General features: G+C 46.2%; 1 protein-coding gene across 1 annotated transcript in view; it reads right to left on the reverse strand.

Annotated features, from left to right (window-relative positions):
• Window positions 1-15,174, reverse strand: part of Ank1 (ankyrin 1) — a 204,398-nt gene that overhangs the window by 76,135 nt on the left and 113,089 nt on the right. Inside the window, exon 2 of the mRNA XM_048792871.1 lies at window positions 12,509-12,610. Coding sequence (XP_048648828.1) covers window positions 12,509-12,610 — 102 coding nt within the window. The remainder of the gene's footprint in view (window positions 1-12,508; window positions 12,611-15,174) is intronic.

Genomic DNA, 15,174 nt, shown 5'->3' on the forward strand with positions numbered 1-15,174 from the left:
CATGTTATTGGTCCAGCTCATGAGATTAGTTGCTTGCCATTTAGCCAGACACACAGGCAAGGGGACTCTGGTCAAGAAAGTTCTCAATGGGAAGGAAAGATCTGGCACCCTGAGAAGAACAGCTTCATAGCCATAGAAGAGAAGCCAAAGAGACTAAGGATATCAGAGTGGTGGAAGAGAAACTTCTAGATAAATTGATCTTGGGGTGACACTCCCTTTTACCCAAGTGGTCAGAAGCAGTCAGAAGATCTTTCCCATGACACAGAGGGCTCTATATCGAGGTTTCTGAATTTAATATCCTGTTTTCCTATTCAATCTGGATTCTCCATGAGAACCAGGAGTAATGAGCACTTCAAGTGAGCAGACTTTGGGGCTGGGGATGTGGCTCAAGCGGTAGCGCGCTCACCTGGCATGCGTGCGGCCCGGGTTCCATCCTCAGTGCCACATACAAAGATGTTGTGTCTGCTGAAAACTAAAAATAAATAAATAAAGTGAGCAGACTTTGGTGTCTAACTACCATCCTTCACCAACAGGATCCAGAGTTCCTTGGAGAAATAGTTGATCCAGGCAGAATAGGCACAGGGAAAATACAAAATAAGCCTGGGACAACCATGCCAGAAAGTAAGGAAATACTTGAAGAATGATGAGGACATATCAAACAACAAAACTCCCAATGTATTAAAAGAGCTCTTACTGCCCTAATTTAGAGTTGAACATTAAATAATGAGAGGATCAGGTTAAAATCCATTGAATGGGATCAGAATCCATGAATCCAAACAGATATAAATAAAAGAGGAAATGATGATGAAAACAGAGAGTCACTCTTTGGAACCATCAGAGTGGTAGCTGATACAGGCCAAAGTCATTCAGGAATGGCCATGGCTGATGGCTGAAAGTCTAATAGGGAAAAGATACTGACATTATCATATCAGAATATTTCCCTCCCCCACGAAAATACAGATGAACTACCAGGGAAACATTGATGATTTTACAATAGAAAACTTTACCTAGTAATCAAGGTTAAACACCAACTTTACCTAGTAATCAAGGTTAAAATCTCCAGGGGTGGGTAGGAAGCACAATTTCCACAGTATTCCTGTCAAGAACACAATACCTTAGTCCTGCCACAAGAGAACATCAGCAAGACACAGCTGAGGTTCAAATCTCAGAATGGAATATAGTCAAAAGCACGAGAGGCAGGCAAAGACTGAGGAACTATTCCAGATTGAAGGAAACTGATGACACAGGTCACCTAAGAATGTACTTGGAGAGAATCCTGTAACAGAGAAAGGGAGAGAGTGAAGAGGGTAGGTCAGGGCAGGAAGAGACCGAAGGGGAAGGAGAAGGAAAGAGAGAGAGAATAAGACAGAGGGGAAAGGGGGAGGAACAGAGAAGGAGAGGAAGAAATTATTGGCAAAAGTGTCATGAAGTCTGTGGGCTGGATGATGGTGCTGTATTGATGCAGATTTGGTGATTGGGAGGCATGCAGAGTGGTTGTGTGGGAAACCATCCTTTATTGTGGGTGGTGTGCACTGAAATGTCTAAGAGTGACAGAGAATTATGTCATACATGTTATATGTTATAGATGGATGGATGGATAGACAGGTGGATAGATAGACAGAAAGAGTGCACATAAACACCATAAAGTGGTCACGGTGGTGGGGGATAATTTGTAATGCTCTTGCCATGGTTGGAAACTACCAAAAAATTGAAGAAAAGAAAATAGGAGACAGGGAGTAACAGTGGCAAGGAGTGAAAGAGGCTGTTGAAGAAGAGGAGGCAGAGCTGTGGGGTGACTCTGGGCTCTGGTAATGATGGGGAAGGATGGGTGGGCTGGGTGGGTTTCTATGGTTCCAGGGACTCTGAGCCGGTGGAGATCTGACCGCATCCATTCATCCCATTTCCAAGGAACCAGTGAGGTGCCATCTTGACCTGAGTTCTCACATTATTCCAGGAAGGATATAAACCATCCACCCTAAGAGAGCAGCGCTCAGAATCCTGTGGACACTTCTGACAGGGGATACCTCTTCCACAGGACATGCCACATGTGCTGCAAGGCCAGCCCACCTTCATCTCTTTCTACTCCTGATAGTTGACAGGTCCCCAGAGACCAGCTTGGTGGGAAAGGTCTGCTAAAAATATATGATCTTGGAGTCTAATGAATCAGAAGCCCAACAGAGCCAAAGCAACTGTCCTAACCCTGGTGGGAAAACACCCTAAGGTGGAAGCCTCCTTTTCAAGACTGTCTTTCCTGTAGGAACAGGGAAAATAGCACAAGAGAAGGATCCGAGAGGAATGCACAAACTCAGAAAGGAACAAACCAGCTTTCGGCATTTTCCCTTTGCTTTATTACAATCTAAATTTAGTTCTCTACCCAGATAGCTTTTAAGATTCATAGTTTACTAGACACTCACGAGGAGGAAAAACACTCTCATTCTTTTCATTATCTAAAAAGAAAAAGAAGAAACCCACGATTTCAGAACTCCGCCAGGAGACAAATCAACCTCAGATCACCTTCCTTCTACTCTCTGACTGTACAAAGCTTGCAGCTGCCCCCGCGCTCTGAAATCCTGTGGCTCAGCAGCAAAGCCACTGCAGAGGTTGTAGGGCCCTTGGGAGTAGAGCAGGAGGAAGTGTGAGTTCAAGTTAATGAGAGAATGGGGCTCTGAAATTAAGCTCAGCAGCTAAGAATATCTCCTATGGACTAGAAAGATTCTCTATCCGAGATCTTGAAACTCCTTTAAAAAATAAAAAGAACCAGACCTTCTGAAGAAGAGCAATGGGGTTTAGAGAAAGAATATTGGGTGAGAGTTGAGGCCTCTAAGCTATCATCCTATCAGCCACCTCCCAGGGTCTCAATCTATACATCTGCACAATGACCAACCTGCTCTGATCTCTTGGCTTCCTTCTAATTCCACACCCCAGGGGTGGGTGGGTTGGGGGGAGAAGAGAAAACAATGCAGCAGACTTCAGAAAACAGTTAAGATATGTTGTGTTCTGCATGTAGAAAAAAGAAAGTATGACAAGATTTCACTGAATCATTAACAGTGATTTTGTTAATGATTTGTGGAGTGGGAGAGAGTTGCAGAGAACAATCAGACTTTATATATTTCTGCATAGTTTGGATTTTTAAGCAAAAAATGTATTACTTTTGTTTACTTAAAAAATGATGGCTCAGGAGGCTGAGGCAGGAGCATTGTGAGTTCAAAGCCATCCTCAGCAAAAGTAAGATGTTAAGCAAACTCAGTAAGACCTTGTCTCTAAATAAAATATAAAATAGGGCTGGGGCTTTAGCAGTGGCAGAGTGCTTGCCTAGCACATGTAAGGCACTGGGTTCAATCTTCAGCACCACATAGAAATAAATAAGTAAAAATTTTTTAAAAAAGAGAAAAAGTTTATAACAAAGAATTTATGGTCAATAGAACCAACATTTTAAGCCAATTCACATTCAATCTATTCCTGTCAGGAATGAGATGGCATTCAGCATTTCCTCTGTCAGACAGGCTAGACTCCCTCAGGATCAGATCAAGGCTCACTTTTCTTGGTCACTCTGTCTGCTCCTCTTTGCCACATTATACCCTATTTCTAGCCTCCCAAAATTGAATTTCCCTCTTGAGCATGTTTCCATGCGACCCAGTTGATATCTCTCAAGGTCCTAATCACATAATATTGCATTTATCTGCTCGTGTCCATCTGCACCAAAGGCCTCGATTTTTTGAGATCCTGTGTTTTCTATTGTAATCAGGCCCTAGCGTGGAGTCTGGCACATAGAGTGTTTTCCACAAGAGTCTGCAGAATTGAACGCACATTCGTGCAACCTGCCACATACATGGAGCTCTTTTTTCTTAGTCTCTCATGAGTAAGAGGATCACATCTGGTCTTCATACTGTAAATTCACAGCTATCAAACCATAAAGTGGAGTTTGGAGGGCGTACTTTCCTTGCAATATGTTCTAGATTGTTCCTGACAATGCTAGTCACCTTTTTCTTAGTTCCTAGGATCCCAGAGATGTCCCTGTTGTTGCTACAAATGGACATCTTTATGTAACTGAACTGGTCAGTTAACTCTTTCTGCACTGCAAAGGAAGAATAAAAATGAACCCAGTCCAGGGGCAGATGGCCCAGAGGAATGACAATCTCTGCTGCTCAGTTTCCAATCCATCTGTGCAGTGCAGTACAGAGCAAGGACTTGGGCTGGTGGGTGCAGGGATCTGCTTCAGGAAGATTCTTCACCTCTCTGAGCCTTCCTTGTCCACCACCTGCTCTGCCCACCTCATGAAGGTAAAGTGAATATTCAAAGGTCATGGCTGAGGAAGGGCTTTAGATAGCAAAACTTGGCAAAATTGCAATCTGGGACGGCGAAACATGATGGGTCATTCTGACTTGTGATAAGGAATCACTTACTTTACAATTGCCATTTGGTCTCAGAATTAGCAAGAGGAACATCAAATAGCTCAGTTCCTGCCCAGATACAAAAGAAATGTCCTTATTTAAAATAATTCAGGGGTAGAGGTTTCCAAGTTCTATCTTTATTGCTAATTCCTTTCCTAGTGGAAATCAGAACTTCAGAAGGATCCAGAGCACCAGCTCACGGGCATCAAGCTGCTTGTCTTATTTAACTACACACCACAGAATAAATATCACTGTCCCAGGTGGGGACTGCAGGGATTTATTTTTCTCTCTACCTCATCACTATTCCAGGGCTGTACCAAGGCAGTGAGTTTTATGAAGGCTTAATGTGACCCCATTATCATATTAAGAAGGTTTTCTGTGTGCCTGTGGGGTGCAGGTAGAATTTAGGAACCATGTGGTTTAATACCATTTCTATGACTGTCAATAGTTCCTAAGAAAAAAAATGACAGAGAGAAGTTACAGGCTCTATACTTAAACTGATCTAGATGGAACCTCCCCAGTTTGGTCGATCACCACTCTGTCATTTCGTGTACCCCAACCTCACCAAGTTCCCACTACCCCTTGCCTTTCCCCACTCCTGCCTATGTCTAGAGCTTACTCCTTCTCACTGCAACTCCCACTTCCTGATTCTGTCCTGGAACAGAGACCAGAGGCTTCCAGTCTTCCTTTGGGCTGTTTCTCTGACTCATGGCATGTTAGCCACCACCCTGTTATCCGAAACAACAGGATAGCGGGCCCTGGGACTCACTCACCAGCAGCTGACCAGCACTTGGCATATTACAGCAGCTCAATGAACATGTGTGTCAAGCATGAAAACTTCCTCTGGGCTTTCTCTGCATGTCACTTAAAACATTGAATTTGCAACCTTCTACCTTTAAATAAACCAGAGTTTTCTCTTTGCCTCTTGGTTCTTTGAGAGCAGGGAATGTGTTTATTTATCTTTGTTAATCCTGGTCTCCAGCATTGGCACTGCTCAATAAATGTCTGTGGAATAAATGAATGAGCTCAGAAACATCATGTGCACCTTCCTATATCCATCTCACCAAATCCAAAGTCACAAAGTTTGTGAGATATTCAGAGGTAACCTCTAGACCTCGGTTTCCAGCATTATAAACACCATGATCTCTTCCAAGGGCTAAGATTCTACCACTTGAAAAGGTCATAATTACCACAATCACCAGAGTCCAACAACTCCTGGTCAAAGACTTGGCATTTGGCTGCTGAAGAAAAGTCTATTCTGTAGCAGAAATTATTGTTATGTATGCCCCATGTTTCTAAAATGCCTACAACTCTTCACCTTCCAGCTCAACAAGTACCCAGCCACCACAGGGCTGCCTAAGGCACACATGCATATCTAAGCAGTGTCAGTGGAACTGGTGTGGTTTTGCATGTTTTCATTGGCTGTGTTAGCGCAGAAATCTGTTATGCTTTTGGGGTTGTTCAGATGGTCGAGCTCCTGGAGACAGCAGCAAATATTGCCACATACTCGACCAGTGGGGCTGATGCCAGCATCTGAACCGTGGTTAACCCAGCAGAGTCATTATCCCAAGAGCTCATCACTGAACAAGGCTCTTACAAAGTAGTAGGCTTAGTCTAGTACTGATGTGGACTGAGGAGAAGCTTTAAGATCATTAGTGGTCCCCAAAATCTTCGCAGCACATCCCTGCAGCTTTTCATTCAATCCACTAATGATTTTATAAGCACCTACTAGCACCAAGCAGGATCATGATACAGAGCACTGAATAAGACAAAGCTGTTTCCCCCTTGAGGTGTCTACATTTTATTAAAGTCGAGAAAGAAAAATAAGTAGACATACAAATGCATAAACCAGGCAGTAACAAGTATATGGAGAAAAATTAGACAAAGGTAGCCGAGAGCAATGTCAGGATATCCCAGAAGCCCTCTCTTCTGTCTCACACCAGAGCTGTAGTTGACAAGGTCACTCTTTCTGGTGGGAAATGTTCTGCTGGGATCTTCAATACTTTCTTTCCTATCAGGAAGGCCAAGCAAGGCCACATTTGTTAGCATTATAAGAATAAAACAGAAAATTAAACTAGCAAGGCTTTTTGCTCTGGAGGGCAAAAAGTTAGAGCTCATGGTTCCTGGGGAGCAGCTGTATTGACCCAACTAATCTAGGAAGTGAACAGAAAAATGGTTCTAGCTCTCTTTTTATCTGGCTAACTGATAAGAGCATAAAACCAATTACCTTATCCTAGGAAGTAGTTTTTAATTGCTCCAGTCTCCATAAAAAAATATTACAATTTGATAGAAATGATTTAGCAATAACCCTGTAAATTAAACACGTGAACCTAAGATTGGCACAAGCATAATTAAGTAACCATTCATTCACATAAATATCAGAACCTCTATTAGGTGTCATATCCAATGCTGGGTGCTGTGGGGAGACTGTGTGGACTTTGCCTTTGTGTGGCTTAGAGTCGGCCAGGAGCCACAGATGTGCTTAATGTCACCATGCTACATGGTGGGACTCCATTGAGCTGTAAAAGAGGGTCTGATAGATATAAAGGTGAAGGTTACTTCATGCTGGGGGCGGTCAAGGATGTCTTCACAGTGGCTTTTGGGCTGAGATTGAAGTCAACCAGCCCATTGCTGTGTGGTGATAAGAATGACACAGTCCTGCTGTATAAGGGACTTGCATCCTGTATGCTTGAGACCACCACAGCAGGGGCAGCAACACCTCAAGCCCAGGAGGCAAATCTTCAGGTTTCTCACTGTCACGGTCTCCTCCTCATTCCAAGCCACTGAGGGGTTCTACCTGGTACACCGCACCTGCCTCCTAACCAGCCTCCCTGCTCTGTACCTGGGTCCCAGGTCCACTCTGTAGATCACACAGCAGCCAGGGTGATTGTTTAAAAACCTAAGTCAGATAGAGCACCTCTTAGGGCACAGAGATGACCTTCCAGTGCCTCCCCATCATTACCCTTGGAACAAAGTCCACGTCCTCACCGCTGCCTGCAAGCCCTTCCTGATCTGGCCCTGTCTCGTTTCCCCCATCTCCTTGCCTACCACTTTTCCCTTGGGTCATTCACTCCATCCCACGGCTCTTGTTGCTGCTCTCCAAACAAACCAAGCTTATTCAGCCCCAGGGCCTTTGCATATGTTTCCCCCTCTTCCAGGAATGCAGTTCCCCAGAAACCACACAGTCCTCTTCCTTACTTCTTTCTCCTCCATGGTAATTTCTCATCAGCTGACATTACCTATTTGTCCATTTTCTTAGTGAGTGTCTGTCTTCTACACCCACAGACAAATGTCAAGAGCACAGACTGTCTATTCTGTCTAGCTTGTTCAATGTCTAGAATAGAATCTGGCATACAGTAGGTGTTTAATAAATATATGTGAAATTACCCCACAAAGACACTAGTGGGATTATATTTTACATGCCTCTCATCCCTGTTTGTACCAGCCAATGCCAGCATTTGACTTCCTCGAATGCTGAGTGACTTCCAAATACTATCTTTGGGCTGGACCTCTTATCTGAGTTCCCGGCTCAAATGTCCAATTACTTACTATATGTCTCCATTGAGATTCCACAGATCTACTCACCAGGATCTCCACGCTGTTCATTTCCTGACCCTTCACTCTGTTTCCATGTTTCTGTCTGCATCCAGCATTCCTTTTCTCAGTAGCTGGTGACACTATCCACCCACTGCACAAACCAGACCCTGAGGATCATTCTGGGATTTCCATCCCTGTTCTCCCCCAGCCAGTTCATTGCCCAGACCTGCTGGCTTTGCTCCATCTCTACAGCCACAGCTCGTAGCCAAGCTACCGACATTTTCCTCCTGGGCTACTGCAATAGTCTCATGACTGGCCTCCCTACGGTCACCTTGCACTCTCCATCTGTCTTCTACACCATAGCCTGTGCGATTCTTTAAAGCACACTTCTGAGCCTGGCACTCCCCTGCTGGAATCCACCATTCACTTTCCACTGCTCCCAGGATAAAGACCAGAATCCTTAACATGGCTTCTGAAAGCTGGGGAGATAGTTAAACAGGACACACTAACAGGGTTGCACAGATTGTTCAAGGCTGAAATGCCTCCCTTCCGCTTAGCCTGCAGCCACTGCCTCAAGCTCTTAGGTACCTCTCCCATCTGCTGCTCTGGCCACTCTGACCCCTTCTTCAAATCCCTTCCCCTCCATGAGCAACTCCAGGGTTTATCTGGAGTAATATGTAAACACACACACACCCCACACACAATGCGTATATACGTGTGTGCACACATCATTCAGGCCTAGGGCATGCTGTCCCAGTTGCTGAATGTTGCACTCTAATCCTGGCCTGTTAAGTTCCAGTTCCATCCCAGCTTTACCTCACCTGGGACCTCCTGCTCTCTGCACTTGCCCTATCCTGGCCTTCCTTAAACACTCCACTCTTTTTTTCTGCCTCCAGGACTTTGCTCAGGCTCTTCTCCATGACTGGAATGTTCTTCCCTTCCTTCACCTCATTAAGCCCTGCTCATCCTTCAGTTCCACTGTGTCTTGCTCATGGTAGCGTTCCCTGATCTCCAGGCCAGACCTCTTATCTATTCTCAGAATATTCTAGGGTTTTCTTTCATGACAATAGTTTTGGGGTCACACATCTATTTCTATTTATTTGATGAACAGCTCTTACTGCCACTAGCCTAGAGTTCAGAGAGGCTGAGGCCTATGACTTATTTTGCTCTTAAATACCTACAGCCCAGCACTCCTTGTACACCTGGAGATGAACAGGAAGACATTGGATGCAGGGGCCTGAAGCTTGAATGATGCTTAAATACATTCAAACAAACAAAAAGCCAGGCATCTACATAAATGCTCTGGTGTATGTGTGTGTACATGTGTGTGTGTTCTTAGGTCTGAATTTGTTCTGTTCCATAAACAGAATAGTGATGATAATGGTAAAAATTAACAGATATGATCCCTGCAATAAGGAAGCTGCCCTGAATATTCCAATGCCTCTTACATAAGCCCAGAGCTCCTCTCTTACCCTCCTTAGAGTAATTACTTCCTCTGACGGCAAGCAGCACTCATTCTTCCCCCACCGCGAACTATCTGGAAGCGCGTTGCTTACATAAGGAGGAGTGCAGGTTGTGCCCCTGCTCCGCGGCCCATCAGCTCAAAAGACTCCAGCAGAAAGCAAATTCCCAAGCCGTGACCCCAGGACAAGAGCCTGTTTTTATCTTCTCAAAACAATGAATGCATGTTTTACAGAGGAGAAAGCTCTAGTACCATTAGGAGGCCAGCCCTGTGAACATTATAAAGAAGCGGTATGGTCCCCATGGGGGCCCTAATGTGCCCAATGAGGGCACAAATTCGGAAACAGCCCTTCCCCCACTGCCTGTCCTCTCCCTTCTAAAGCACAAACCAAATCATCCTCTACACAACCAGGGCGAGCTCAGGCAACATGACCAGCTCCTTTCCAGGTGCAGCCCATCTGCAGCTGCCTGTCACTGCACAGTCATGGACCTAAGACACAAGCCACTAGGGCCCAAATGTGGGGAGCAGGGGACGAAACAGCCTCAGGAGCAAGACCACAGCCAGGGGCTTAGCCTGGGGTGGGTTTTCCTTTGACTCCTCTCTGCCATCCATTTCCTTTCTTGCAGCAGCATCTTCTTTGAAAGAAAGAGGCTTGTCATAGCCAAGACTTTGGTCTCGAGGCTGAAGTCCTCCCCCGCCCCTATCAGTGTCTAGCAGGGAGAATTGCAACTTGTCACTGGCGCTGAGCCCATCAGAAATTGTGTCAATAAAGTGCAAATAATGCCTCGGTGCCTGCTGCTCTCTGAGCCCGAAATGAACCAAGGAGGTCCTCTAAGGAGAGAAGACAGAGGGATGAGGCAGTTACACCCAACAGGAGACCAATCAGGACAAAGCCATTCCCCGGATGTCATCAAAATCTTCCAATTTCACACAGAAAATGTGCCCTGGCTCAAGTTTTATGAACGTTCAGTTGTCCCCATTTCGGCTAAATGGATTCCTTTGAGAGCCGGAATCTTAACCCTTGGAAGGCCTCCGAAGGACTGAGTCGCTTCCACCAGGAACTGCACTGCAGAGAAACACCCAGCTGCATCTCTCTAGCCACAGCATGGAAAACCTCAGAACCCACACAGCCCGGCCCAGCAACGCAGGCCACAGGAGAGCAGCCCTCACCCGGGCTGGGGATGGGGGGCACTGGGAACAACATGAATGGGCTTGTGCACCTGTTTCTGGGAACGTGGTGTTAAGAGGTGTCTAAGCCCCCCTCCTGAGCCACTCTCCTCCAGGACTCTCAGCCTGTCCTGATACTTTCCTTCTTCCACCTCTTTCCATCAAAGCAATGAGTTCAGAGTTCCCTTCTGCCACCCAAGGGCCAACCTTCAACTCAGGGTCTGGTGTTTGGTTATAATCACCAACATCCGTCGGTCTGGGATGTGTAGGTATAGGTGTTCTGGGTGGAGGGATGAAAGGAGAGGAGGAGGGCTGCCTTCTCCTCATCCAGTTTGCATCCTCTTCTGCTCCCCTCTGAAGTTCACTGCCACAGGTTTGCATTTCCCTGTTTCCTGGTTTTCTGTCACGTACCTCACCCACTCTGTTCTCTCTAATTTTTTTGAGGGGAGGGGTACCAGGGATTGAACCCAGGGGCACTATACCACTGAGCCACATCCCCAGCCCTTTTTAATATTTTATTTAGAAACAGGGTCTCACTGAGTTGCTTAAGGTCTCCTTAAGTTGCTGAGGCTATCTTTAATTTGAGATCCTCCTGTCTCGGCCTCCTGAGCCACTGGGATTATAGGTATGCGCCACTATGCCCAGCTCCTCTCTGATCTTTTAGCTATGAAATTGTGCCATCAAGCAACTCCAAATGGGGTCTTGGCCCTGGGAGAGAGCGCAAGCAATATTTTGCATTTGCAGCAGAGCTTGGAGTGGCAGGGAAGTAAGGATGAGGAGGGCAGGGGACAGAGGAATGTAGCCCATGGAAAACTAAACCTGCCTTGGGCAGAAAATTTGTCCTCGCTGTCTTGTAGAAGTCAAGCAGCCTCTACAACACAGACGCACCAGAGGACACTGTGCAAGGTAAAGCAGCAGGTCACAAAAGGACAATGCTGTAGTATTCTGTTCCTCCAAGGTCCCTAGATTTCTCAAATTCATAGGGTCTGAGAGTAGAAGGGGCTGGGGAGTCAAGAAATGGGGAGCTGCTTAACGGGGACACAGTTTCAATTTGGCAAGATGCGAAGGGTTCTATGAAGGAATGCTAGTGGTGGCCCAGAACACTGTGAACGCACTCAACATGACCCAACTGTACTAAGAGGGTAAACTCTATGTTACATTTAACTACCATTAAAAGCAAGTTTTAAAAGAATGACTATGGTAAAAATAAGAGGAGTCGCAGTTGGCCAATGTGTTCTGAATGAGAAACTGAATTTGCATGCACACCTGAGTCACTCAGTTGGCTGACAAGCACCAACAAACCAAAACCAAAACAAGTCACCAATCCATGAGCCCAAATCCCTCACCTGTCCTCTTTCCAGAAGCTTCTTTCTTCTCTGTTCAGCTAGCTCCTAGATCTTTGGCCCAGCACCTGACTCCTTTGCCCTGCAGTCCGTCCTGAACACATTGTTTCCCTCCCAGCCCCTTCCTGAGACCAAGCTCCTGTCACAAGCTCAGGAGCCATGAAGAGCAAGGTGTTGGAGCCCTCCTCAGACTTGCCTTCCTCAACACCTGACAAACAGAGTCCTCCCTCACCTTTCTTCTCCGCCCAGCTGAAAACCCATAAAGGTGGCTGGTGAACGAAAGTGATTTAACCTTCCCACTAATACAACCTCCTTCAAAGGCCCTTCCTCCTGCCCACTTTCAAAGGCCACACATTTTAAGACAACAGCAGGAATCAGCTTCTAAGGAAAGAGGCCCCAGGGGGTCCAGGGTGGGTCTCACTCCCACCTGTCAGGAAGCAGCCCTTCTCACTGGGGCTCAGCCTCAGTAGCCAGAGATGTCTCCACAAGGTTAGGGGCTACAGCATGCAGAGCCCTTGGGGGTTTTTAAGATCTCAAAAGCTTTCAAGAAACAACACCAGGGAAGAGTGACCCTTCAGAGGCAACATGCCTGCCTCCATCTCACTTACCTGGTTACAGGTGTTAATATCCACCCCATTCCGCAGATGATCCAAAGCTTTGTCCAAGTTACCTGATCGTGCTGCCCTCAGAAAGCTGGTAGCAGCATCAGCCTGTAGGGAAAACAGCAGGCTGTGAGTGGAGCGTGCCCTGTGTCTTGCTGTAACAATCCCAGCTGAGCCCATGTCACAGTGGCAGCACCTCACCCTCATGTCAGGTCCTCAGGTGCGGTGAAGGTACCTTTGGGCTCCTGGCTGCACTGTTCTTAGAACCAGAATGTAAGGCTGCCTTAGACACCATGCCTCCCACCTTTTGGGTATTTTCGTAAGCAAATATCTTGGCTGGGTAGCAGGCTTTGAGCGGGATCCTATTCCAACAGTGGATGCTTAGCATGGCCTGGGGTTCACTCCTTTGATTTTTCAAGGGCTCCACATTCTTGCTGAGGAACCTGTAATATCACATAGGTCTCCAGCTCCAGTGATTCATGAGTACAGGCATAGAAGGAAGAGCCATATGCTCTGTGGGGCTGTTTGTTTTTGTTTTTGTAAGCAAACAGCACATAGTACTACTTACTAGGTGCTAAGAATCATTATTGGCATTTTACATATATATCGCCACACATGGACACACACGGAGATATGCACCTGACCTCCATTTTAAAAAATCCAAGAAGGAAATACCACCATGGTCCCCATTTTACAGATAAGGTCACTGAGGCACAGAGAGCTGAAGTGACTTGTTCAGAGTCCCACAGGAAGTAAGAGGCACAACCAGGATTAAGGCAGGTGGTGGCTCTGAAATTCATGAGCTTCACTCCTAGCTCTGCTACTGGTTTCGTCTGGCCTTAGACACTCAGGTGCCCCAAAATCCCTGTCCGATTTCTTGAATGACATTAAAGCCTTCTGTTCCTGGGCTGTTGCTCAGACGCTTACCCCATGCACAGGAAGACTGTGCTGCTGGGAGTACTGGTTTGCATTAAAGATGAATGATGGCCAGAGAGTGAATGCTGGGGACAACAAAAGAAAGTCTGCTAATGCAGACAAATGGAATAAAAGGACTGAAGAGGCTCAGAGCAGGTCCCCTGAGTCCAGGCTGAGTACTGTAGGTACTCAGCCACCCTATCTGAAAGCTGTGGAGAAGAAACTCTTCCTCACTCCCTTGTGGTGCTTTGAGAAAATAATTATGTGAGCACAATGGTTGGTACACCAGGCATATACAGGCTGAGTTTAACAGGTAAGAGTGGCTGTGTGGACAAGTCACAGGTGAAAGTGTGTGATGCCACTCATCCAGAACACCTGCCTGGTGGTGCCCTCTCCACTGAGGGCTAGGTCTGTCTCCTTCCTCTACGCTGCATCTTCAGAGAACATGCTGGATGATGGCCCCCAAAGATTCTTCCACACTCTGATCTCTGCAGACTACCAGTGTGCCCTCATTTGTAAACAGAGACCTTGCCGATGTAATTAAGTTGTGGCTCCTGAGATGAGATCATTTTAGACTCCTTAGGTTGGCCCTATATCCACTGCTGTGTGTCCTCAGAAAAGACAGAAGAGGAGACACACGCACAGGGGAGAAAGCTATGTAAAGAAGGAGGCAGACATTGGAGTGATGGTAGCCCCAAGACAAGGTAGCAGGCAAGCACAGAGGTGGAAGTGACCAAGAGCAGTTCCTTCGCCAGAGCCTTTGGAGGGAGTGCGGCCCTGCTCACTACTTCATTTCAGACCTCAGGCCTCCGGACTGGGAGAGAATACATTTCTGTTGTTTTTAAGCCACCCAGTTTGTGGTAGTTCGTCTTAGCAGCCACAGGAAACTAATATATATATGCTAATGCCAACATCCCTAAACAAGGAAGACACAAAATGTACAGCCCCACAATCCCAAAACAATATTCTACAATGAAATTCTGATCACCCCTTCCCCAAAGCAGGGATACACACTTTGCCATTTAACAGTGACCCTGTGATGAAACAAGCATCCTTAGTATCAGGATTCTCCCCAAAGGCTGATTTTGGGCCATTCCTGCCTCCTCCAGGTCCCATTTGAGCCCCTTTGATATAGGTTCCAATACAAGCTCTGTGGCTGTCCTCCCATGGCACATGCTGCCCCATCAGCAGGAAGACCCCTTCCTCTCTTTTTTGTCTCCCTGTGGTATTCCCATTTTTTGCCCCCTCCTGGCCTGTCCCCTCACCACTCCCTGAGCCCTGAAGCTCTCATCTGTCCATTCCAATCTCTCCTTCCTTCAAGGTCTCCCTGGGCTCCTACTCCTTGCGTGATTCTGCCCTTCAATACTCAATATTTACCATCTTCAAAAAGTTGAAGTCATAGGATAGGAGCTTGATTTTAAATCAAGCATTTTAAATACAACTTTCTCTAGTTATTTAATTTATGTAAATCTTATCTCCCTAGCCAAATTGTTTGCTTCCTGAGGCAGGGACCAAATCTTGTATCTCTTTTAAGTCCTTCAAAGAATTAACGTCTGCAAGGTCAAGGCCTCATTTGACCTGAAGCACATGGTTCCCATGTCCCCAGGTTCCTCAGCAAGCCATCTGTGATGAAGGAAATATTTCAGAAACAAGAATCAGTCTATTGGTTCTCCATGCATGAGCTGGAGTCCCAGAGAAATCAGACTCAAGGTATATCTCCCAGCTAAATGACTAGGCCTGCTGATTGAGAAAGCCTA

This window comes from Marmota marmota, unplaced genomic scaffold (assembly GCF_001458135.2).
Source record: "Marmota marmota marmota unplaced genomic scaffold, marMar, whole genome shotgun sequence".
Classification (NCBI taxonomy): Eukaryota; Metazoa; Chordata; class Mammalia; order Rodentia; family Sciuridae; genus Marmota; species Marmota marmota.